General features: G+C 47.5%; 1 protein-coding gene across 2 annotated transcripts; it reads left to right on the top strand.

Moving 5' to 3' along the window:
* Window positions 1-495: 495 nt before the first annotated feature.
* Window positions 496-25,933, top strand: LOC121448996 (zinc finger protein 175-like). Of its 2 annotated transcripts, XM_041653220.1 has the most exons (6): window positions 496-629; window positions 4,012-4,228; window positions 5,239-5,365; window positions 5,678-5,827; window positions 10,864-12,213; window positions 25,836-25,933. In XM_041653220.1, exons 2-6 carry the CDS (start codon window positions 4,157-4,159, stop codon window positions 25,913-25,915), a joined length of 1,779 nt encoding a protein of 592 aa, XP_041509154.1. In that variant the 5' UTR covers window positions 496-629; window positions 4,012-4,156; the 3' UTR covers window positions 25,916-25,933. The 2 variants fall into 2 exon arrangements, with proteins under 2 accessions (XP_041509154.1, XP_041509153.1); XM_041653219.1 differs by lacking the exon at window positions 25,836-25,933 and having other exon boundaries at window positions 10,864-12,434.
* Window positions 25,934-26,115: the final 182 nt, after the last annotated feature.

The raw sequence follows: 26,115 nt of genomic DNA, 5'->3' as shown, positions 1-26,115 counted from the left end.
GACCTTTAATGATTCCCATGGCTTCGCTTCCCGCCTCCATGGCAATAACCCTTTCTAGTTTTCAAATTTTAGAAAATCAAAAGAAAAAAAAGCCCTAAGTCCGTGTGAAAATACAGAGAAAGTTTAGGACTATGAAAGATCAGTCTCTTAGACACGTGTGCATCCACGCAGAGAATAATCCCCTGAAGATGTGAGGCAGCTTCAGACTTTTCGTCTGTGGCATTCCACATGACCCATGCATGTACGGAAATGAGCACTCTGACGGTGACTTCCGTCTAACTGGAATACGGACGTGGCCACGACAATGTCTTGCTGGGAAAAGAACCAAAATGTACACCGTTATGACTATCAGCAAAGCATAGCCTCCCGAGTGGTGCTGGGTAACTTTACAAGCCGCAGTGGCCACGCGCAATACCGACTTCCGCTGGGGCGGGGGCAGGCTGAGGTGTGGCCAGAGGCGTTCTGGAGCACTACTTCCGCTTAGTTCTTCACGTGGTTCGGTGTTGGTGTTGTTTTCGTTACCGGGACGCCGTGGGAGTTAGGATTCCGACCCTGGGGAATCCTCAGTCCGCGGGCGTAAGTCGCTGCCGGGCGGGCCTTGCGCACAGCTCTCTGTGCGGCGCAGTGAGGTGAGTGCCTGCGGGGCAGGGCGGGCGCTGTACTGCCTGCCGAGCGCTGGTCCAGCCCAGCGACGGCTGCGGAGGCTGCAGGGGGATGCCGTGGTTGGGCTGGGAGTCCTGTGGGAGTAGGCAGAGCAGTATTGCTGAGGGCGGCGATGGAGCCTGGGGCTGGTGTGTGTCTGTGAGGGCGACGGCATCGCCTTCTGGACTGCGAGTGTTTGCATGGCCGTGACTTGAGGCTTGAGTCTGCCTGCGAGAGGAGAAAAAGATGGAAAATGAGTTTATTCACACTTTACACCCTACACCCGGGCCGCAGTATCCTCGGCCTGCCCAAGCCTACGCCGTGTCAGAATTGAAAGAAGGGATGGGGCAGTCTGCGCGAGGTCGTAGCTCCGGGCTCTAGGGAGCGGAACTGGGTGCAAGTGCTGGGGACCAGGGCTTCAACCCCATTACATTTCCCAACCCCATTACATTTCTCCAACCCCATTACATTTCCCATAGGGAGGTGCTGAGAAAGAAAAAATTTAAAACGTACTAATTCCTGTGACCAGTTTGAATATTGGGACTCTTGAAGGTGTGTGCTAGCCTGTCTTTGGGACCCCGTGGACTTGGCTACGATCTGTGAGCAGCAGTTGAGCAGCGTGGTGCTGTAAATAGGGGTTAGGCTAAGTGCTTGGCCCCCTGCAGTCCCAACAAGTTGACCGTGGTCTGGTGCCCCTATTGGTGAAAAGCAGAGAGAGGAGGGGAAGTTTCTTCAAATCAGCCACATGGGGCAGAAGTGGTAAAGAACCCAGGGACCCCAGTCAGTCGTTGTGACACAGAGGCTTGAGATTGCTGGTCAAGAGGTTCGCCTAATAAAGTTATCTGGCAGGGTGTGATGGCTCCTGGCTTTTACCCTTACGAGGTGGTACCTAGCCTTCCGAGGTGGTACCAGTGGGATCCCTGAAGATGGAGGCTGCTTAGCGTAGCAGGGGGGCCTCATAGCCCACATCCTCCTTTAGATGCTGCATGTGTACTTAGATGATTAAGAAGTCCTGGTCATGGTGTATGTGGTCCCGCAGAAAATTAATCTGGTCCTTGTGCTAGGCCCATCTTTTTCCTCCTGGGTGTTTATTTCTACTGTGAAGCTTCATCCTGGTGCCTAATTGTCCTCCTCTGGGGGTGGTCTGTTCTCAGGGGCTTTACAGTTTCTCGAATTGAAGAAGACCAATGCATTTAGAAAAATCTTTGAACCTTCAACCCTGAAGGGGGATGTGTCAATCCCACCAGGTGAGAATGTAACACCACTCCTACAATTCTGAGCCAAATTTGAAGCAAGCTAGATTTTTATTGGAGTGCACCCAAAAACTGACTGTGCCTGCCTGCTAAGTCGGGTTAGGGAGAGCGGCTCCGAGTCCATTCCTCGGGCCTTTTAAGGTGTAAAATTGTGAGTGGTTGTAAAGCAGGTTTATTTCATTTCATATTTGTTTGTTTCAAGGCAGAGGTACTCTGTGTAGCCATAGCTGTCCTGGAAAACTGTAGACCACATAGATGAACTCACAGGGAGCCGCCTTCCTCTGCCTCTGCAGTCCTGGGATTAAAGGTGTGCACCACCACAGCCTGCCTTGCAAAGCAGATTTACCTAAAACAGTGGAGTAGTGAGGAAGTAGAGGAAAATCTCAAACAGTAGCCCTCACCGAGTGGTCACGAGTGATCAGGGAGGGTTCTGGGGCTGCCTGTTACCAAAACCAAGTCAAGGTCATGGGTTGGGGCAGGTCAGGTTCCTGGAAACAGACAGAAACCTATTTTTAACAATACAGCCCTTGCCTTCAAAATGGAGTGAGGCAGGTTCCTCAGATGGTGTAGGTTGGGTAGAGACAGCCAAGCAGAAGTCTAAGAAGTCTAAGCCAACAGATGGGCCTCAAACTTAGCGGCGATTCTCCTGCTTCTGCCTCCGAGTGTGGGTTACAGAAGTGTCATGTAAATTGGAGTGCCCAGAGAATTAAAAACTTCTTTTGCCTAATTGGCTAAGTAATCATCAGGAGGACACAGTTGTGGAGATCTTACCCCTCCCACTGCCACTCATTCTTATGCTCATCTCCAGATGTCACGCCCTGGTTATTATATTGCTGGTAGACATACGACCTCGTTGTGAATGCAGGTTGCTGTTAGTCTTTTCTACTCTGAATATCTAGGGGTTTGGGGTTTGTTTTGTTTTTTGAGGAGGTTAGGTAGCAGACACTAGCAGGGGTCTAATGTTTTTGTCCATGTGTAGCTGAAGCTAAGTTGATTCAGGGTGCTTCGATTTTGAAGATGAACCATCAGATTTACTTTCTTAGTAGGTGTCTTTCAGAGTATGTCCTCTGGCCCTGAGCAAGTGAAGCTTAATGCCCTGTCTTTGCCTGGACGCCTTTTGAAAACACATTGGGCTTAAGGAGTGTCTGAAGTTTCCCATCTTTGACAGCACAAAGAGCAGGTCGGACTCCAGGGCCAAGGTCTCTGTTCTTCTCGCAAGCTTTCCTTGCTGTGTCCCCGTGATTGTCCTTCTTCTAGGGACGGTTGAGCCATCGGAGAGACTACAGTTGAGAGTACTGAGCAAACGTTAAATGAAACTGAGTTGACACTTTCAACTTTTAATAGCATGATGTGTGCCTGTTTGGGGACTGTGCCCATGGTACGGATGCAGGTGGAAGCCCTTGCTTGAGTTACAGGTGGTCTGAGCCCCTGATGTGGGTGCTGGGAATCAACTTGGTTCAGACATGTAAAACAGCATGCTTAAAGAATAAGTATGGGCTAAAAAGGAACATTTTTACAGGTACACACAAAGAAAATGTCGGGCAGGACAAATAAAGGAGCAGCTGGCATTCTCTGCAGAGCACAGCAGCTTAAACTAAATGACATGTTGGAAGTAGGACAGAGTGCCGTTAAGCAGAAAGAGTCTTCTTTTGCCTGTATTTTCTTCACTGCCAGGCAGGTGCTAAGGACTTGATTCCCAAATCCTATGAACACTGCACCTTTCTTTGGAAAGCTCACATCGCTTACTGTCTTCTCTTCTCACACTAAAGGATGGGAAACCTGCACTGAATTCTTTGTAACCAGAGTTCAAAATCATTGTCTTTTGTTTGTTTCCTGGATCTTTATAAAGTTAAAAGTTAGGCTAGGCGTGGTGGTGGATGCCCTTAACCCCAGCACTCAGGAGGCAGAGGCAGGTGATCTCTGCCGAGGCCAGCCTGGTCTACAGAGTGAACTGTTGGGTAGTCAGGGTTACACAGAGAAACCCTGCTCAAAAAAAAAAAAAAAAAAAGAGTTGGGCTTTCCCTACTCTGCAGTGTCTATATGATGCCTGTTGGATAGGGCAAATGTTGTATGAGTGACCCACGGTCACTGACTTTCCAGGACTTTGTCTTTGTAGCTCCCTGGGTCGTGCCAAGTCATTCACGCTGCTGATTTTCCAGCACAGCACAGCTGAGTTCTGCACGTCAGCTCTACTCAGAGGCTCCACATGCTCACCCGAATCCTGAGGCAATCCGAGGCCCAGAGGAGACAGCACAGAGGACATGTCTACTGACGGGGGTTTCTGCCAGAAGCCCCAGAGACTGGAAGCAGATGAGCAGTATGGATTGTGTGAGGTGAGGAGAGGTGCCCCAGGTTCTGTCCTCCAGAACTGGGGCTAGACATTGGCAGTACCAGATGTGAGCTCCGTTTCTGAGGTGACCCTGAGTCTCCAGCTGAGAGTGAAGCCCAGGTTCTGTCCTCCAGAACTGGGGCTAGACATTGGCAGTACCAGATGTGAGCTCCGTTTCTGAGGTGACCCTGAGTCTCCAGCTGAGAGTGAAGCCCAGAGCATGGAAACCCTAGCATTTCCTCATTATTTTGTGACATGCCCGGTGTGCTGCTTCTCGGGTTCAGGTTTGTCTGCTCGTCCATGACCTCCTGGGGAGTCCTGTTTCTAGTCAACCCAGATAGAGGGGACAAAGAAGTAGGTACCTCCAAGTCTAGCTTTGGCTTAATCATGGTATCGCAGGTGAGTGGCTGATGGGTGGTTTGTGAAGCTGGACCTCCAAATCACCCCTGCCCGGTTGTGTCCAGTGATGGGTTTGGATGCGTGTAGACCTCGCCAGAGCCCACTGTTGCTCCCCAAATTCGCATGGGCCTTCCTACCGCTCCACTCTCAACCTGTCCTACCGCAAGCCTCTGATGTACAGTTTAAGCTGTGTGCTCTACAGAGCATGGCAGCCACTGCTGAATCTGCCCTCCCACCAGTTTCTCTGTGCACCTTTGTAAAACGCCCCGTTTTAGCCCTCGCTGAGTCCTTACATTTGTTGTTTTGCCAATCCCAGTCTTCCCTCGAGTAGAAGCTCATACTGTAGCAGTGAGCCCCAGGAGCCCTACACAACTCTAGACAAGCATAACATGGCTTAATAGCTGTCATCCTGCTTACATTTGGTGGAGAAATTCTATCCTCTGTGGGGTTGGATGAGACGTAGTATACAATGCATGGCAGGGTATTTTTATATACCGTCTTTAGGCCTGAACATAAAAATGAAATCTTTTTTTGGTGGAAAGTTTAATGGTGCTTCCTGGGGAGCGGAAATCATTAAAGACTCATGGCTACTTACTGTGTCTTTCTGTTGTGTAGAGATTGGTGTCCTTTGAGGATGTGACTGTGGACTTCAGCCAGGAGGAGTGGCAGCATCTGGACTCCGCCCAGCGACGCCTGTACCAGGACGTGATGTTGGAGATCTACAGCCACCTCTTGGCAGTGGGTGAGCACAGCTGGGCTGGGGATCCAGGGTGGGCCTCATATTTTTCTCTGTGTAAAACTTGGTGGAATATCAGAAACCTGTGATGATTTCTGTTTTGTCCTTGCTTGTTTTTTCGTTTTTCGAGACAGGGTTTCTCTGTGGTTTTGGAGCCTGTCCTGGAACTAGCTCTTGTAGACCAGGCTGGTCTCGAACTCACAGAGATCCGCCTGCCTCTGCCTCCCGAGTGCTGGGATTAAAGGCGTGCGCCACCACCGCCCTGCCTTGCTTCACTCTTGAGCACCTTTTTATGTTATTTAATGTTGACTTTTACAGTTAACCAGTACAGAGTTCATTGGATACCCTCTAAGACCTACGAAGACGCAACAGATCCAGTAGCCTTGCAACTCACAGGGTATCCCAGGCCGGAGGCCCTCCTCAGGATGAAGAACGCTGATTTCCCACATCAGAGGTGTCCGTGTCAAGGTGAGTGACTGTCATCTGATAGACAGGTGAGAGGTGTCATCAGCCTACTGACTTACTCATCCCCTAGTAGGGTCGGTCACCTAGGGTTTCATAGGAAACACTGTACATTTTGTTACGAGCATTTGCAGGGGCAGAAAGGTGCTTACTGGATATTTGCATTCTAATGGTCTGTACAAATTCACAGTCCGTGTTTGGAGAGCATGAAACAAATCACACGTGGATTTCTGTTTGTGCATCCTAGTTGTCGACAGTTGACGTTATCAGCGTGGTTAATAAATTGCTTGTGTAATGAGTGAAATACATGTTCCTTGTTTTAGTTTTTAAATTTTGAGCGTGTGTGTGTGTGTGTGTGTGTGTGTGTGTGTGTTAGAAAAGGCCAAAGAGTGCTGGAGTACAGGTGGTTATGAGCACCCATGAAGGTGCGGGAAGCTGAACTCTGGTCCTCTGGAAGAGCAGCAAGCACTCGGAACCCCTGAGCCATCTCTCCAGGCCCTCCTGTGATATCTTTTCATAATTAATTTAGAGTATCTCATTATATCTGTTATGGAAAGGCATTGCTATGTATATATTATTTTTTGTGAGTTTTATCATTGTGTGGTAAAACTCCTAATTCTTTTACACTATTTATCCCTTCCTTACTGTCTTTTTTATCCTGGATCTTCTTTGGTATCCACCTAACTGTGGCACCATCGTAATCCTATTTCATATGTCCCCATGTAATCATTTCTTACTATTATATGTTTATGTTCCTGGGCATGCACATGCCACTCACCCCTTTGGAGGTCTGAGGACAACTTGCAGGGAGTCACTTCTCTCCTAGGGATCAGGCTTGATTGACAGCAAGCACCTTTCCCCACTCAGCCGGCTTGTGGGCCTGGCCATACTTCTTATAGGAATTGCCTTCTAAGCCATTCTGACCTCTTAGTCCTCCTGTGGCTGTTTTTGTCAAGTTGATACAACATAGAATCACCTGGAAAGAGTCTTGATGAGGAGTTGTCTAGGTTGGCCTGTGGCCTTGTCTCTGGGGAATTCCGTTATTTGATGTGGGAATACCCAGCTCTGGGCAGCACCGTTCCTGGAACTGGGTCATAGAATGTGCAGTACAGACAGTGAGCTGAGTATTAGCTATGCCTGTGTTCGGTCTTTCTCGTCTGTCATGTGACCCGTTTCCTCAGCTTCCCGCAATCTTGAAGTCCCTGAAATGGTGGGCTGTAACCTGGAATGGTAAGGTGAAGTCTTTCTTCCCTTACGTTGCCGGTTGTCGAGTGTTTTTATCACAGGACACGTTGACTTGTGATTTCCCTGTGGCCTCTGTGGTCTCTGTGTGGTGAGCCTCCTGCCATGTCTAGCTGTTCAGAGGACTGGTCCTGTGAATGACCCCTTCCTTAGTTTTGAAACGTGGGAAACTGGGGTCATCCTCATCCACGTTAGAAAGTGGAATTTCCATTTCTGGGCTCTTGTCCTTGAGTTTATTACTTCACAGTTCCTGCTCATTTTTACTTTCTATTACACAATTTACATGACCTTTTAATTCTGCTGAGATCAGTACAAACTAATTCCCTGTTTCCTTATTTAGACTTTTTGTCCTGTTGAGATTTTTGGATTTCACTTTCAGTTAACATTCTATTGCTAGTTTCTCTTGTGGCAAACGTTTCTGTTTTCTTTCTCTTCTTCCTAATATATTAGACACAAATATCCAATTATTTCGTATGATGTAGACCACACCAGCTCTTTCAGTGGCCGTGTGTTTCCAATTGCAAATGACCCCGAGTGTTTTCCTCACTTGCGCTCTGAGCCAGGTATAGACAGGTCTCTGTTAATGTCTGCTCTGAGCCAGGTGTAGACAGGTCTCTGTTACTGTCCGCTCTGCTGAGCCAGGCGTAGACAGGTCTCTGTTACTGTCCGCTCTGCTGAGCCAGGTGTAGACAGGTCTCTGTTACTGTCCGCTCAGCTGAGCCAGGTGTAGACAGGTCTCTGTTAATGTCTGCTCTGAGCCAGGCGTAGACAGGTCTCTGTTACTGTCTGCTCTGAGCCAGGCGTAGACAGGTCTCTGTTAATGTCTGCTCTGAGCCAGGTGTAGACAGGTCTCTGTTAATGTCTGCTCTGAGCCAGGCGTAGACAGGTCTCTGTTACTGTCTGCTCTGAGCCAGGCGTAGACAGGTCTCTGTTAATGTCCGCTCTGCTGAGCCAGGCGTAGACAGGTCTCTGTTAATGTCCGCTCTGCTGAGCCAGGCGTAGACAGGTCTCTGTTACTGTCCGCTCTGCTGGTGTTCCCCATTGCGTATAATCTGTTGATTGGCTTATCATCTCCATTTTTGTTTTGTTGTTGTGTCAGAAATAAGCCTTGTGGGCAGCAGTTTAGCAAATAAAAAAAAAACTCTATGTCTTGAATTTCCAAAACTAAGCAGAAGATACCGTTTCTCCTAATTTAGATGATTTTCCAGTGTCTGCTAAAGTAAACGGAAGGAAGCAGGCTGTAGTGGACGCTGTGGACAACAGCTTGAGAACCAGGACGATATCCTTAGAGCCTTTGTCCTGAATGTGCAAGGAAGGCTGCTTGAAATGCAGCCATGAGCATGGGGACGCAGAGAATAACTGCTCTTGGGGGTCACCCCAAATCTGAGATGACATGGGAGTTGATTTTGAGGGCACCTGTGCTGCTTATTCATGAAGTAATTTTGAACTGGAATAAAGAACCAGACAAAGCAACCTAGCTGAGTTAAAGCAGTGGTTCCCAACCTTCCTACTGCTGTGACCCTTTAATGCAGTTCCTCATGTCATGGTGACCCCAACCAGGAAATTGTTTATGTTACTACTTCATAACTGTAATTTTGCTACGTTATGAATCATAATGAGACATCTGATACGTAGGCTATCTGACATATGACCCCTGTGGATTGGTTATTCGACCTCTCCCCCAGGAGAACCCACGTGAGAACCACTGAGCGAGTGGGTGCTCAAAGTCAGCAGTAACTGACTGTTTTACGTTGAGGTTGTTGGGATACAGTGGAGAAATAAAATATATTTTAAAGATGTATTTATTTTTATTTTCTATGTATGAGTGCTTTGCCTGCATGGATGCCTGTGTACCATGTGTGTGGCCTGGTGCTTGCAGAGCCATACGAGAGTGTTGAATCCCTTGGAACTGAATCACTGAGTAACATTATTGCCATGCGATGGTATGGACCTGAGTTTGGGTTCCTAGCTGCCATATAAAAGGCTGTGTGTCTGTTACTCTAGCACTGGTAGTGGGATATCAGGGACCCGATAGCCAGTCCAGCTGAAATAGTGAGCTCTCGATTCAATGAGACACCCTGCCTCAAAAAATAAACAAATAAAGAAATGAGAGCACTAGAGAGAGATTTAAAGTTGATCTCCAGCTTCTACACACAATGCAAAGGTGAGCACAGATAGCACACGTGCAGTCTGCTTCTGCCTCCACGAGTGTACACACAGGAGACACGCACACACATGCAGTCTGCTTCTGCCTCCACGAGTGTACACACAGTCACACAGGACACACACACACACACACACATGCAGTCTGAGCAGGTGACCCGGCTGGTAGAGAACTTGCTATGCAAGCATGAAGATCCAGGTCCAGTCCCTAACACGCGCATCAGAAACTGACTCCTGTAACTCAGTGCCGGGTCTGCGAGACAAGAGGACCTCTGAGGCTTTCTTGCATCCATTTCTAACTGAACTGGCAATTTCCAGATTCGTTGGTGGACCTTGTCTCAGAAAATAAGGTTGAAAGTGATTGAAGAAGACACTCAATCCTTGGCCTCTGCGTGCATGGGTAAACATGTACACCTGTGCACACAAACACACTAAACCGATAAATAAGATACAAAAACAAAAATTTGGGGGTGTAAAGTTCAGGAGAAGGGCTTGTGGAGCATGGGTGAAGTGTGTAGCTAGCTAATCCTTGCCAACAGAGGGAAAGAAAAAAATGTTACAAAAAAATTTAACCAGGTGAGAAAATGATCAGAGGCTTTTCTCGAGCTAATGGAGGCCTCTGCTGACAACCCTTTCTTCTGAGATTGGCTGTCATTGACAGTGCCAGCAGCAGCCGGGCCTGTAACAGCCAGGCCTGCTTCCTCCCCTTGTTTATCCTTCTGTGTCTATAGCACGGGCCTCCTGTGTAAGTGGATTGTCTTTGTTTATCTTTCTGTGTCTATAGCACGGGCCTCCTGCGTAAGTTGATTGTCTTTGTTTATCCTTCTGTGTCTATAGCACGGGCCTCCTGTGTAAGTGGATTGTCTTTCGCCAAACCAGGTCTTCCCGACAAATTATCTACTGCCTGCTGCTTCCGTTTCCTCATGAGGAAGACAGAGTATAGGAGCAGATGCCTTGTGGGTGGTTGTGAGGATTAAATGAGATCGCGTATTCACCTCATAGTGACAGCTGTTCTAGGTTGCACGAGTTGGTCAGAGAAACAGGTCGCTCAAGATAAAATTCTAAGGCCTGTATGGCAGCAGGAAAGCTCAGCCTCTGATGAACTGATTCATATTTACTGATTGTTACACAGAGTTGTTTTTCGGTTGAAGTATTTCCTCATGCCAAGGTTCCTAATCTACTCTCTGTTTCGCTTAAGGAAATCGTCACACCCCTGCTCCCTTAGTCCTTATTGTGTACCCTTTGCAGTACCCAATAATCTAAATGCCTCAGGCGTGCCAGAAGCATCTTGTGACCATAGTCATGCCAAGGGTGTAACATCCTCTCAGAAAAACAAGTCCACAAATCATGGAAAACAGCTACTATTTTTCACAATAATTCTTCAAGGTCAGAGTCCTTTTAGAAAACAACTGTTCAGTCTAGTGCTTGCCCTAGATAGTGACTCTACTGGATGGGTACAACGCACGCGGTTGCTGTGTTACATCAGGGTTGGGGCGTTACAAGGGCCATGTCAGCATTTCTCACCATTGTCTCCATCTTCAGCGTCGTTACTACCTGGCAGAGACTTCTTTTTGTTCAGGCTGATTCCTTCCCCATCATGCTCACTGTGTCTGCTCCTTCATCTCTTCTCTTCACAGGGGAATCAGAGCATGACTCGGCTCGTCAAATTTGTGCGAAAGCTGCTTTTCCAAATGATTTCTCTGAAAAAGTCCATAAACGTGGTGCATATTGTTCCGTTATAGAGGAGCTCTGGCAGGATGGGGACCCTACGAGGATGGATCAGCCAAACCAGAGCCCACTCTTGAGTTCTGCTGCTTTCTTCACCCAGAGACCGCTGATGAGTGACGAGACTTACGAGTGTGAGGCGCCCAGGGGGTCCGTTCCTTTAGATCTCCACCTCATTTCCACACAGGAGAGATTTCCAGAGTGTTGCTCGTTTGAGAAACCTTTGCAGCCTAACCCTAACCTTGAAGCACATAGTGAACATCAAAGCAGTGCTACCAGGCAGCCCGACGGCATTGTCGAATCCTGTCAGCTCTTCACGCAAAGCCCGCCGAATGCTGTATGTGCAGCGCCTGACAGAGAGGAGAAAGCATGGAAAGGAAAGGTTCTCAGCCCGAAGCCACCACGTAGGAAGCATGACGTTCTTTCTCAGGATGAGCCAGTTGAATATACCAGATGTGGGAAGGGCTTCCCGGCCAGGCCAGCTTTGTGCCCGCAGCAAGTGGCTCTCACTAGAGGGACACCTTTTATTTGTCACAGATGTGGGAAATCCTTCCTCCAAAACTCTGAGTTGAGCTCTTGCCCAGGAGCGAACCGAGGAGAGACACCTGAATGTCCTGACTGTCTGAAACCACTCACAAGGACATCCGACCTGCAGGTGCACGAGGAAGTCCACACAAAGAAGCCTTACAAATGCCACGACTGTGGGAAGTCATTCAGCTATGCATCCCACCTAAAGGTGCACCTTCGAACACACACAGGTGAGAGACCGTATGTGTGTTCTGACTGTGGGAAAGCCTTCAGCCAAAAGTCGGTCCTCACCACACACCAGAGAATCCACACCGGGGAGAAGCCTTACACATGCAGCCACTGCGGGAAATTGTTTGTTTATGCATCGGATCTGAAGAAACACAGCCGCTTTCACACTGGGGAGAAGCCTTACGAATGCCCCGACTGTGGGAAGCTGTTCAGTAATAAATCCCACCTGCCCGTGCATCATCGAATTCACACCGGCGAGAAACCGTACAAATGCTGTGACTGCGGGAAGTCCTTCAGGAGGAAATCCCACCTTCAAGTACATCACCGGACACACACTGGCGAGAAACCCTACATATGCTCCGACTGTGGGAAAGCCTTCAGCCACAGCTCAGTTCTCAGCACACATCAGAGAATTCACACTGGGGAGAGGCCTTACGCGTGCAGCGACTGTGGGAAAGCCATGTCATCTAAAGCCCAACTGAACGAGCATCAGAGAATCCACACGGGTGAGAAGCCATACGTGTGCACTGAGTGTGGGAAAGCCTTCAGCGGCAGGTCTTCCTTACAGGCACATCAGAGAACTCACAGGAGTGAAAAACCCTTTCTCTGTCACCAGTGTGGGAAAGGCTTCCTGCGCAGGTCGCAGCTGTCATCTCACCAACAAACTCACACTGCTGACAACCCTTAGTGCTGTGTGTGTGTGTGTGTGTGTGCGTGTGTGTGTACGTGTGTGTGTGTGTGTGTGCATGCGTGTGTGCGTGTGTGTGCTCGCGTGTGTGTGCGTGCGCGTGTGTGTGTGCGTGCGCGTGTGTGTGTGCGTGCTTGTGTGTGTGTGCGTGCGTGTGGGCGTGTGTACGTGTGTGTGCGTGCGTGTGTGTGTGCGTGTCTGTGTGTGTGTATGTGTGTGTGCGTGTGTACGTGTGTGTATGTGTGTGTGTGCGTGTGTGTGCGTGCGTGTGTGCGTGTGTGTGTACGTGCGTGTGTGTGTGCCTGTGTACGTGTGTGCGTGTGTGCGTGTGCGTGTGTGTGCGCGTGTGTGTACGTGTGTGTGCGTGTGTGTGTGCGTGTATGTGTGTGTGTGCGTGTGTACGTGTGTGTATGTTTGTATGCGTGTGTGTGTGTGTGTGCGTGTGTGTGTGTACATGTGTGTGTGCGTGTGTGTGTGTGTGCATATGTGTGTGTATGTGCGTGTGTGTATGTGCGTGTGTGTATGTGTGTGTGTGCATGTGTGTGTGTGTACGCGTGTGTGTGTGTGTGTGTGTGTGCGCGCGCGCGTGTGCAGTTGTTCTGTCTCCACGCCAGCCGAAGGCCATCACCACACGGAAATGGAAGAAAACATTGCCAGTGATGGACTAGGAAAGTTCTCAACAACTGAAGGTCCGTCTATTTCATTCAGTGCAGAGACCTGAAATGGGTTCCAATGCACAAAGTCCTTCAAACGCAAGTCAGATTTCAGTAGACCTAGGGACTCCTACCTCACCCTGTTCTTACAGATACTGTGATCTTGTGGAAGATTTTCCCACAAAGTCAAATCCTTTTCCATGATTGGTTTTGTTTTAATTTTTTTAAAAAACTTTTTACTTATTCTTTGTAGACAGATTTTTCTTTTGGGGCCACCAGCTCACAAAAAAATGACACAGAGACTTCTTATTATGAAAGCTTGGCCGATAGCTTGGATTTGTTTCTAATTAGCTCTTGTAATTTAGATTAACCCATTGGCATTAGTTTACTTTCTGCCTCATGGCTTTATTACCTCATCTCCACAATGCCCATCTTGCTGGCTCTGTGTCTGGCTGGCGATGTCACCATCTTCCCAGCATCCGCTGTTCCCTGACATCCTGTCTAGTTATTGGCCTGCTGTTGGACAATGGTTTGTACCCTGTCAATTGTATTTTAATAAAACACTGATTGGCCAGTAGCCAGGCAGGAAGTATAGGTGGGGACAACTAGACAGGAAGTAGAGGTGGGTCAATGAGAACAGGAGAATTCTGGGAAATAGGAAGTCCTAGTCTGCAGTCGTGACCCAGCCTCAAGGAAGCAAGATGTGACTGCCTTGCCAAAAAAAGTACCAAGCCATGTGGCTAACATAAACAAGAATAATGGGCTAATATAAGTTATAAGAGTTAATAAGAAATCTGAGCTACTAGACCCAATCAGTTTATAACTAATGTATACCTCTGTGTGATTTCTTTGGGACTGAATGACTCAGAACCAGGCAGGACAGAAAACCTCAGCCAACATTGGCTATTCAGCTTTTTATTAAACCAGTCACAGTGTAAAGGAATATTCCACAAAAGTTCTTTGTGTCTTTCGCATCATGCATCTCAATCCTGTTCTTTTCTCGTCCCTTTGTATCTACCCTCTGCTCTTGCAAACCGCCCTGAAGAGAAAAAGAAAAACCAGTCTTGTCATGGAAGCTGTAGTGTGACTCAGTGAGTCTTGCAATAAACCCTTTTGTCCATATATCTTTACTTGCAAGGGTTCAAAGCCTTTGGTTTCTGCTAAACTATAGATGGTTGGCACTCCTCTCGGATATCCTGTTGCCCTATGTCATGGAGACCCTTCAGCTTTGGGTTTTATCCATGTTTTTAATTTAAATAAAGACACCTAATTATAGCTGTGCATTGCTTATTTTAAATATGCAAATTATACCTGAGGAAAAAAGAATGAAGGGTTGTAAGGAGAAGTACAAATATCAATGTGCATGCATTGCTGTGTGTATGCGTGCCTTTGGGTACACTTGTCTGTGGGTGTCTTCTTGTGTACTATGAGAAATCTTACCTTGAGAAGACAAGTATCTACCTCCTCCCAAGTTCTCCCCCCGAAGCCCAACTTAGGGAATTGGTGAGTTTATTAGACATACTTACAGAGCATGAGGGATACTTTCAGGAGCTTTGGAGCCCAAAGCAGCCACACTACTTAGAAAATCTCACCCCAACATAGATTTCAACATCCCCATAACTGCATAGATGACATCCCTTCTTCAATTATTCTACTATAATGTATACTTCAGAATCTTCCAAGACCATGAGGCTACAGACTCAAATTGCAGGGAGGGGAATGTTGAGATACCAGGTGAGGGATCAGTGGCCCTCCACATCCCTCCTATGAGGGAACATTAAGAGACAACAGACCCAACCTTAGGGTCTCTTAAATATAATTACAGCAACCCTGATGGAAATGATAGCTGGTGTGCTCAGATGTGTGTCCACAGAAGTGAAGATGTCTAGAGGCTACCTCAAGTGTTGATTCTTAGACACCTTTTTGTTGAGAAAAAGTTTCCTATTGGCTCTCACTCTCCCCAAGAAGTCTAACCTAGGTGGCCAGTGAGCTCTAAGGACCTACTTGTTTTCAACTCCCATCTCAACATCACTGGGATTACAAATTATTCCTGGGACCAAACTCAGGTCCTCATGTTTGTGTGACAAAGGCATTACTAACAGCCATTTCCCTGGCCCTGTGTTAGTCTTTTAAAGGACTATTTTGTCACAGAAAGAAGTCTCAAATGATGATTTGAACTAAGTCTCTGTAGTTAATGATTTAAGTCATACAGTTACCAAACTATTTTAAAGTTTGTGGGAAATTGTAGCAATCATTTCCCTATGTTGTACCCATACCAACACATGTAATTCAAAATAACAAAAATTTAAAAGATGCCAGAAACATCTTACAAGCCTTAGGAAGTTACTGAAATGTAAGATTTGTAACAGTCTCTTCTCAAGGTTCTAAAGTAATAATTACCACTGGGCATGAGAGAGTCTCTGATCATACAGCTGCCTACACATTGTCCAGTGAGCCCAGTCAACACCCACGCTAGGATTTATACTCCAGTGAGCCCAGTCAACACCCACGCTAGGGTTTATACTCCAGTGAGCCCAGTCAACACCCACGCTAGGGTTTATACTCCAGTGAGCCCAGTCAACACCCACGGTAGGGTTTATATTCCAGTGATCCCAGTCATCACCCACACTAGGGTTTATACTCCAGTGAGCCCAGTCATCACCCACAGTAGGGTTTATACTCCAGTGAGCCCAGTCATCACCCACAGTAGGGTTTATACTCCAGTGAGCCCAGTCAACACCCACGCTAGGGTTTATACTCCAGTGAGCCCAGTCAATACCCACGCTAGGGTTTATACTCCAGTGAGCCCAGTCAACACCCACGCTAGGGTTTATACTCCAGTGAGCCCAGTCAACACCCATGGTAGGGTTTATATTCCAGTGATCCCAGTCATCACCCACACTAGGGTTTATACTCCAGTGAGCCATAAGTCATTGGACCACTGATTGGACTTCTGTGGACAAACACTGGCCCACAGGAGAAAAATGGCATAAAGAAGATCAAAATGGGCAAACTAGTTTATTCACAGTTTGGGCTAGAACTGAGAAGACAACCAGTCTCGGTTTTTTCTTTATGCTTCTTTTTTGTTCCAGAGGTAAACCCACAGAGGGAGAGAACAAAGCCAGGACGGAAGCACATGGGCTCCAGTCAGCAGAGCTGGGCATGGTGCTTTGTGCAGGTACCAGGGCTTTTCAGTCCTGCTGGACGCTGGAGCTCAAAAGACAAGATCTTAAAAAAAAAAAAAAAAGATTATTAGTCCTAATTGTAGCCTTAGGACACATATATGGGCATGGGCCAGTGCTGTCCTCTGACCTGGTGGGCATGGTGTGTGTGATTGACGGGTGACTAAAATGATGCTGCTTCCATATTGGGACATGTTATTTGAGCCGTGTTTGGGATTGAGTCTCAGGAAACCAGTAAATTAGATTCTTTGGGAAATATCTGTTGACTTTCAAGGTAGTGAGTGACATTTAGGAGCCTAAGCTACCTCAGTGATTGGAAGGTAAAACTGTAGTTTGGTGGTGATCCAAGGATACTGAAGATTATTGGTGTCGATGTCTGCATTCTGTGTAGGGGCCACTCCCTATGGACCGGCATCAAGTGGTCTGTGAATGGAGGACCTGGTGCACACAAGAGATTGGGTCTGTGAATTTAAGTGATATGTCAGGAAAAAATGGGCTGTGTGGCATGCCATGGATGGACACAGAATTAGCCTAAAAAGGGAATAGGAACCAGAAGTGGCTATTGCTCTCATGAGCTTCTAAATCAAGAAGGCAATGGGAAGAGTGTGTCCTTTGAGACTGATCCTTGCCTGCTCTTCTACTCGGTGACCATAGGGCAAATTAAGGAATAGCATCCAGCCTCAATACTAAAGGTTATTGTCTATACTGAAATGGTTGCGCGAAATTTAAATGAAGTCTTGATGCATATTTGCCATGTGCCGGGCAGGTGCCTGGTCTTGATGAGCCTTATCTGTCATCAGACCCCCACCCAGAGCTAGCGAACATCACCTGCATCCTCACCTTGGCAATAACCGAGTTAGACTCTGGCGACAAGAGTAGGCCTCTCCTGAGCCTGCTCTGCCAAGTCTGCACAGTGACCTTCACTTGGATTCTGAGCGTTTGATGTTGGATCAGTGGTCACATGACTTCCCAGGACTGTCCAGTGTCTGCAGATCCATGGTCATGCCCCATCATCCAGACTGCATCCTCTGCCCAGCAGCTCTCCTTACAACCTCTAGTCGCCCACCCAGCTTCCAGCTCTTGTGGAAATCAAATCTTCTAGCAAGAGATACCAAGAGTAGAAACCAATGAAGACATGTCTGCTGATGTGAAATTATTCCAGGAGCCCCAGAGACTGGGAGCACAGGAGTAGGATGGGTCGTGTGGGGTAAGCAGGACCTTTCCCAGGTTCAAATATCCAGAACTAGAGACAGACACTGGAGGCAGCAGGTCCTGGGCTCCCAGTTTCTGAAATGCTTTAGTGGACCGTAGGAGTCAGATGCCCCATCTTATCTTTTCATGACAAGCATTGTGCTTGCTACCTCTTGGGTTCTTCATCTAGTGACTTCCTGTAGAGTCGGTGTTTTACACCCCAACTGAAGAAGGCAACTAACCACAGACGAAGAGAATTTTTCCATTCCTGTGCAGCTTGGTAAATGTGGGTTTTCTGTGGTTACTTAAGGGGCTTCAGTTACTTGGGCAGCTGTCTCACTGAAAAGCACGCCTCAGCCTGGGGAAGAGGCATGGCCACTAGGAAGACCCCAGAGTTTCCTGTGCAGCTGGCGCGGAGCTGCGTTCCAGAAGATTCTCTTCTCATCCTCACTCGCCAGCGAATAGTTCAGAGAAGTAACAGCCACCCAACAACTAAGTGTTCATTGAGCTCTCTCTTCAGCTATTGGTAAAAAATAATTTTTAAAAAAATCTACCATCCTTTTAAGTCACAGCACCTGCCATTCCCAGTGAAGAAGTCATCTTCAGGATCAAAAAAGGAAAGGACACAGATGAGGAAGGCTGAGTTTGCATACCAGAGGAGTCCATTACCCAGGTAGAGGTGGGTTAGAGTTCTGGGGCCAGTATCAGCCTACTTTCTTGCCCAGTGGGCATGTAGAATGATTCCTACCTTCCAGTATCCGCTATCAGTGCCAGATGCATTATAATATAAACACAGATGTGGGGACACTGTAAGACGCGGTCTGCAGTGGACATTAAGAACTGGCCAACTTCTTTGTGGAGATCGGGGTGCCTAAGTTGAATAACTCAACCTTATCCTCCTTATGGTCCATGAACACAGAAGGTTGTGTTTGCACATCTTGTCAGTCACCTTAGACAGTAGGCAGATTGGTTCATGTATCACCCATGTGATATATAAATAGACCTTGTTTTTCTAATTTTATTTTTCTAATAGAGCACCTCATTTTGCTTTATCATTTTGTGGTCATGCGGTTTTGCCTTGTTCCTGTTCATTTTTTGCTTATATTCATTGATGCTCTTTTCTCTACTAAATCCTTCATTTCCCTGAATGTTCCTATGGCTGTGCATTTCTGTGGTAATTGCTTGAAAGGACCCAGTCACACTGAAAGTCGAGGTTGTGTTGTGATGCCTCCATTGTCCATTTCTGCAGCCCTGGTGCTGACGCTGCATCTGCCATTATATTTAGCTGCATACAGCAAGTGGCAGCTTTTGGGAACCAATGCCCATGCTGGAGTGGGCTTTCAGGGATGCATTCGCCTTTGAGACATTGCTCCTGGAACCAATGCCCATGCTGGAGTGGGCTTTCAGGGATGCATTCGCCTTTGAGACATTGCTCCTGAAACCAATGCCTATGCTGGAGTGGGCTTTCAGGGATGTATTCGCTTTTGAGACATTGCTCCTGTAAGTAACCCCAATAAACTCGTTGGTTCCCCATGTTGGACTGTGGTGTGTTATTACTCTGACCTGCCACCAGTGCCCTATCAGGGGAATATACATTTGTTCAGGCCCCAAGAACACTGTCGTACATGTCCTGCCAGACTCCTTTGGGCACACCAAGCAGGCTATCCATGGTATCTCCTATCAAAAGACAAGATGGAATGTCTCTGGGTGTGCGGCTCTGATATGGATGTAGGTTCCCTTCCCTGAGGGTCAGGTCAGTGAGGAGGCAAAGCAACTGTGTGTGAGGGGAAATAGGGAAGATACCTCCTCAGTCCTCCTGCTTTATCCTATCTCCTGCGTCGTCCTTTCGCAATGGAGAATGGCTTCAGTTGACCTGGAGGTCGGTCTTCTCTTTCCATCTCCCACCTCTCACCTGCTCTTGCTATATATAAACTCCACCTCTGATGGAGGGCATGTCTGCACCTGTCAATGGCTGCTGTGATCTGAATTTTTGTTTGTGTGTTTTTGTTTTCCAAGACAGTGTCTTCCTATATAGCTCTGGCTGTCCTGGAACTCACTATATAGATCAGGCTGGCCATAAACTCAGAGATCCACTTGCCTTTGCCTCCCGAGAACTGGGATTAAAGGCATGTGCCACTACATCCAGCTATGATCTGATTATTTGAGTGTCCCAAAACATGTTGGATTCCTCTCCCATGTTGGTGGCACCAAGCAGAGAAAGCCTCCAGAAGATAGAGCCCTTGTGAGTTGGGTTACGAAAGATTCCAGCGAGAAGGTGCCATCTATGAGCCAAGGAGAGGAACTTCGCCAGAGTGTGATGGTGCTTCTGCACATCACAGGGGCAGTGCCGAGACTGTTTCATTCACCACAGTGTAAACATTAGCGCTTGGGTTTGGTGACGGTAGGCAAGAAGGATTTGACCCAGTCAGTCTAGGCATCTGAGTGCAATGGTTAGCTCTATGTGCCCGTGTGTCTGGGCTCAGATGCCCAGTAGCTGATGAAACTGTCTGGGTATGATCCTGACAGTGTTTCCAGATGTCAGTGTTTGAATGGTAGACCAAGTGAAGAAGATCACCCTCACCAATATGGATGGACAGTTGAGACCCCAACTAGAACAAAATGATGGAGGACGAGCAAATTTGCCAGGCTGGGATCCACGGGACACAACTATGCAGGAGGGAAGCAGAGCCCGTGCTGTAGCCCTGGGACACCTCCTTCCCAGCACCGAATGTACACACTCCTCCAGCGTCTTCCTGGGACACCTCCTTCCCAGCACCGAATGTACACACTCCTCCAGCGTCTTCCTGGGACACCTCATTCCCAGCAAGCACTGAGTGTACACACTCCTCCAGCGTCTTCCTGGGACACCTCCTTCCCAGCACTGAATGTACACACTCCTCCAGCGTCTTCCTGGGACACCTCATTCCCAGCAAGCACTGAATGTACACACTCCTCCAGCGTCTTCCTGGGACACCTCATTCCCAGCACTGAATGTACACACTCCTCCAGCGTCTTCCTGGGACACCTCATTCCCAGCAAGCACTGAGTGTACACACTCCTCCAGCGTCTTCCTGGGACACCTCATTCCCAGCACTGAATGTACACACTCCTCAAGCGTCTTCCTGGGACACCTCATTCCCAGCAAGCACTGAGTGTACACACTCCTCCAGCGTCTTCCTGGGATACCTCATTCTCAGCACTGAATGTACACACTCCTCCAGCGTCTTCCTGGGACACCTCATTCCCAGCAAGCACTGAATGTACACACTCCTCCAGCATCTTCCTGGGACACCTCATTCCCAGCAAGCACTGAGTGTACACACTCCTCCAGCGTCTTCCTGGGACACCTCCTTCCCAGCACTGAATGTACACACTCCTCCAGCGTCTTCCTGGGACACCTCATTCCCAGCGAGCACTGAATGTACACACTCCTCCAGCGTCTTCCTGGGACACCTCATTCCCAGCACTGAATGTACACTCCTCCAGCGTCTTCCTGGGACACCTCATTCCCAGCACTGAATGTACACACTCCTCCAGCGTCTTCCTGGGACACCTCATTCCCAGCGAGCACTGAATGTACACACTCCTCCAGCGTCTTCCTGAGACACCTCATTCCCAGCACTGAATGTACACACTCCTCCAGCGTCTTCCTGGGACACCTCATTCCCAGCGAGCACTGAATGTACACACTCCTCCAGCGTCTTCCTGGGACACCTCATTCCCAGCGAGCACTGAATGTACACACTCCTCCAGCGTCTTCCTGGGACACCTCATTCCCAGCACTGAATGTACACACTCCTCCAGCGTCTTCCTGGGACACCTCATTCCCAGCGAGCACTGAATGTACACACTCCTCCAGCGTCTTCCTGGGACACCTCATTCCCAGCAAGCACTGAATGTACACACTCCTCCAGCGTCTTCCTGGGACACCTCATTCCCAGCAAGCACTGAATGTACACACTCCTCCAGCGTCTTTCTGGGACACCTCATTCCCAGCGAGCACTGAATGTACACACTCCTCCAGCGTCTTCCTGGGACACCTCATTCCCAGCAAGCACTGAATGTACACACTCCTCCAGCGTCTTCCTGGGACACCTCATTCCCAGCGAGTACTGAATGTACACACTCCTCCAGCGTCTTCCTGGGACACCTCATTCCCAGCGAGCACTGAATGTACACACTCCTCCAGCGTCTTCCTGGGACACCTCATTCCCAGCGAGCACTGAATGTACACACTCCTCCAGCGTCTTCCTGGGACACCTCATTCCCAGTAAGCACTGAATGTACACACTCCTCCAGCGTCTTCCTGGGACACCTCATTCCCAGCAAGCACTGAATGTACACACTCCTCCAGCGTCTTCCTGGGACACCTCATTCCCAGCAAGCATGAATGTACACACTCCTCCAGCGTCTTTCGAGCCATTTATTTGTACAGATGGTTTAAAGAGAATCACAAAAGGAAAGACATCTGTATTTTCAGAGCTAGAAACTAAAGCACAGAAAGATTGAAAACATCATTTCCAAAGAATGATTTTGCAGACAAGACACCCTCTCACACTGGACAGAAAGCCCATCAGACCCAAAGCCCAGGTTGACCCTGGGAGGACCAGCACCATTGGAGAGATGGAAACATATGGAACACGCCTTCTCTGGAGGTGTGGCTGGCATCATTAGATTTCAGCATGTCTCAAAGAACTATGGCAGTCCCCAGATATTTACTGTTTCCATAACCTTGACCCTCCCAAGGTTTCCTGCCTCCTCACAACCAGTCTGTGATACTCACATCAGGCCATTTTAAAGAAGCACCAAGTTTTTGGGTTTAAAGAAAAATAACTGTGTTTATTTCTGTAAATCTTAGAAATCTCCAGGATAGACCTGAATTTAAATGTGGCTGGCAGGTGAGATGGCTCATCAAATAAAGAGGCTTTGCCATCAAAAATCACAACCTGAGTTCAAGGAATGAACCAATTCCCACAAGTTGTCCTCTGACCCCTGTGCAATGTGGCCCCTGTGCACACAGACACCTGCCATAATTGTCCTCTGACCTCCCTATGTAATGCACCTGTATGCACACACAAGCCATAAATGTAGGTGTTGTATGGAGGCCGCTGGTTCATGTCCCGGCCACCCAAACTCCCTAAATAATCACACAGAAACTGTATTAATAAAATAACTGCTTGGTTCATTAGCTCTAGATTCTTACTGGCTAACTCTTACATTTAAATTTAACCCATTTATGGTAATTTGTATGTTGCCACAAGACTGTGGCTTACGGGGTAAAGTTCCATCCGGCTCCAGCTTTATTTTACATCAATTCTGGGAATCTCGGGTCCTCATCCTGGAATAACAAACACTTTATGGGCTGAGCCTCTCCCCAGTCTTAATGTTTAATGCTATCACTATTGTTGACATTATTTCTAAAGATGTATTATTATTGTAAATGTGTGTGTGTGCATGCACAAGTGTGCACGTGTGCGTGTTCATGTGAGTGCAGTGCTGAAGGAGGCTGGAAGGAAAGCATAAGATCTGGAGCTGGAGTTGCAGGTTGTTGTGAGTCACCATGTTAGTACTGGGAACCATATTCGGATGTTCTACAAGAGCAGCAACCCCCTCAACTGCTGAGCAATCTCTCCAACACTGCTATTACCCTCCCATTCCGCTCTCATCTCCTGAAGCTTATTGGGGATTCTTGGCTTCATTTTATTTTTCATCCAGCTCTCCTTTCCCCTAGAGAATATAGACTATAATCCAAGTTGATTGGTTTCAAGTGCCCTGTCTCCCCCTGGTGGTAAGATACGTTTGGGGTGATAGAGTTTAAGCAGGAGTGTTCTGCTCCCAGGTTAACATTCCCTATGTTGTCAGAAGTGATAACGAGGGAGGCACAGGTGTTTATGAGCATCTGTTCTAGCTGTACAGGGAAGTCTTTTGCCCTGAGAAGAACTGTGGGGTTTTGTTGTTGTTGTTGTTGTTTTTCTCTTTTGCTAAGAAGCTACAGAGATAGCTGGGGTGTTGACACATAGCTATGATCCTAGCATTCAGGAATTAGAAACAAGAGGATTGCAAGTTTGAGGCTAGCCTAGGCTACGATACAAATCCCGTCTCTACAATAAGTGCATGTGGTTCAATAGTAGAGCACTTTTCTAGGTGTGTAAGACCCTGGATTCCATCCCTGGCATCAGAAAGAAAAGTGCAATGAAAAATTTGCTGGATTTTCCCCTTTTCCTCATATAGATGAGAGTTCACAGAAAAGAGGTTTCATAACCTACATCCACCATGTTTCCCTCCAGTTAAGGGTTGCCCCGTGGGATACAGGCAGAAGTGTGAGTCACTCTCAGAAGGCATCCTTCACTAAAGGGAATCTTCCTCAGACCTCCCACTTCTTGCTCTCTGCATGGACACATTGGTGGAGCCAGCTGCCGTCTTGGATCAGAAGGGGAGAGACAAGACCATCACAGAGTAACAGTGTAGAGGAGCCTGGGTTTCCTGTGACTGGGAAGCTGTTGGATTAGCTAGGACCTTGTGTCACTTTACAGAGACAGACAATGCTGTCTGCTTTACCGCCCCTCCCCCCCCCCAGATAAAATTTTTACTATCTAGCTGTGATATGTTGTAGGATATTTGTACACTATATAAACATGCATTACTGTGATTAGTGTAATAAAAAAAATGAACAGCTAATAGTTAGACAGAAGGTATTAGCGGGACTTCTAGGCAGAAAGAACTCTAGGAAGAAGAAAGGCAAAGTTGCCAGGCAGGTGGAGAGAAAGAAGCAGGATGGGCAGTACAGAGAGATGAGGTAACAAGCCATGTGACAGAATCGAGATTTAAAAAGATGGGTGAAGTTATAAGAACGAGTTAGGAGCAAGCCTAAGCCAAGGCTGAGCTTTCATAAGTAATAATAAGTCTCCTTGTTATTTGGGGCTAGCAGTGAAAAACAAATTTCAATGTGGAGGCTTGAATATCCGAACATCGGACCAGAGAAAGCTAAGAAAAGTTCTGGGTAGGGAGCCCTGCTAGCTCAGTCGGTAGAGCATGAGACTCTTAATCTCAGGGTCGTGGGTTCGAGCCCCATGTTGGGCACAATTTGTAGAAAGGAGCTGCAGGCAGACCTACTTTTTGACCTGCCCGGCTCCCACATGGCTAGCTTAGCCCCAGAATAATTACACAGAAACTGTATTCATTTAAACACTGCTTGGCCCATTAGCTCTAACCTCTTCATGGCTAGTGTGACTTTATTGAGGCTTGTTGTTGCTTGTTTGTTTGTTTGTTTGTTTTTCGAGACAGGGTTTCTCTGTGGCTTTGGAGCCTGTCCTGGAACTAGCTCTTGTAGACCAGGCTGGTCTCGAACTCACAGAGATCCACCTGCCTCTGCCTCCCGAGTGCTGGGATTAAAAGTGTGCGCCACCATCACCCGGCTTTGTTTGTTTTTAAGAGAGGCATGTGGGGCTGGGAAAGTGCTGTCCTCGAACAAGCATGAGCTTCTGGATTGGGATCCCTGACAGTTGCACAAATGCTGGGTGTGGTGGTGTGTGCCTAGAATCCCAGGACTAGGGAGGTAGGGACAGATTGATAGGTAGCAGGGGCTCACTGGCTAGCCAGTCTGGCCAGAACAGATGAACTCTAGGTCAGAAAGACACTTGGTCCCTTTCGTTTGTTTGCTTGCTTTGTTTCTTTGTTTGCTTTTTAAAGAGAGAGAGAAAAAGAAAGGGCAAGGAGTTGGGTGTGTAAGGTGGTGGGGAGTTGGGTGTGTGAGGTGGTGGGGAGTTGGGTGTGTGAGGAGGTGGGGAGGATCTGTGGAAAGGCAGACAATCATGACCAGAATATATCGTATGAAAACAATTTTTTCAGTAAAAAATAAAGATGACTCAAGAGTGGTTGAGGAATGCATGTGATGTTGACCTCTGATCTGCACATGGAAGTCATGCATATGTGTATAAATCCACCACACCACACAATTCATAAACACACACACAAAGAGGAGCAGATTACAATCAATCTTTTATCTTCAAATCATAATTTTGCCTTTTTATTTGCTTTTATTTATGTGTATATTCTTGTTACTATATTACATATATAGTATATATGTAATAATAATATATATAATATATAGTATATATGTTACATATATATGTGTGTGTGTGTGTGTGTGTGTGTGTGTGTGTGTGTGTGCGTGTGCCAACAGAGGCCAAAGATGGTGTTAGCTCTCCTGGAGATGGAATTACAATTATGAGCAGTTATGCACTGCCCGATGTGGGTGCTGGAAACCAAACTCAGGTCCCTTATGAGAACAACAAGTGCTCTTAGCCACTGACCCATCTCTTCATCCCCAATCATGTTTAGATTAATATTTAGTTATTAACTTTCTAAAACCTTCATATCTGTTTGCTGACTTTGTTCTTTTCTTCTTAATTTAGGAATGTTGCCTTCACTTTTTGTTCTTGCTCCAGTACACAGACTATACTCCCTTCAGCAGCGAGCTGGATTGAAATTTTAATCTTGGTGTGGGATACCGGTCAGTGACAGAGTCCCAGAATAGACTGCCCCCGTGAGGGGCCGGGGTATAGCTCGGTGGTGGAGTGCCTGCCAGCATGCAAGAGGCCATGTGATCCCAAGCACAGCAGCATGACTACGAGGAACTCATCAACACCCACTCAGAATCCCTCAACGTCAGGGCTGTTTTACATTCATTTCTAC

Source organism: Microtus oregoni, unplaced genomic scaffold (genome assembly GCF_018167655.1).
Source record: "Microtus oregoni isolate MIOR12 unplaced genomic scaffold, Mior012 000000F_ref0000247, whole genome shotgun sequence".
Classification (NCBI taxonomy): Eukaryota; Metazoa; Chordata; class Mammalia; order Rodentia; family Cricetidae; genus Microtus; species Microtus oregoni.
Note: the sequence above shows the minus strand (reverse complement) of the source record. Positions and strands in the feature narration are given on the sequence as shown.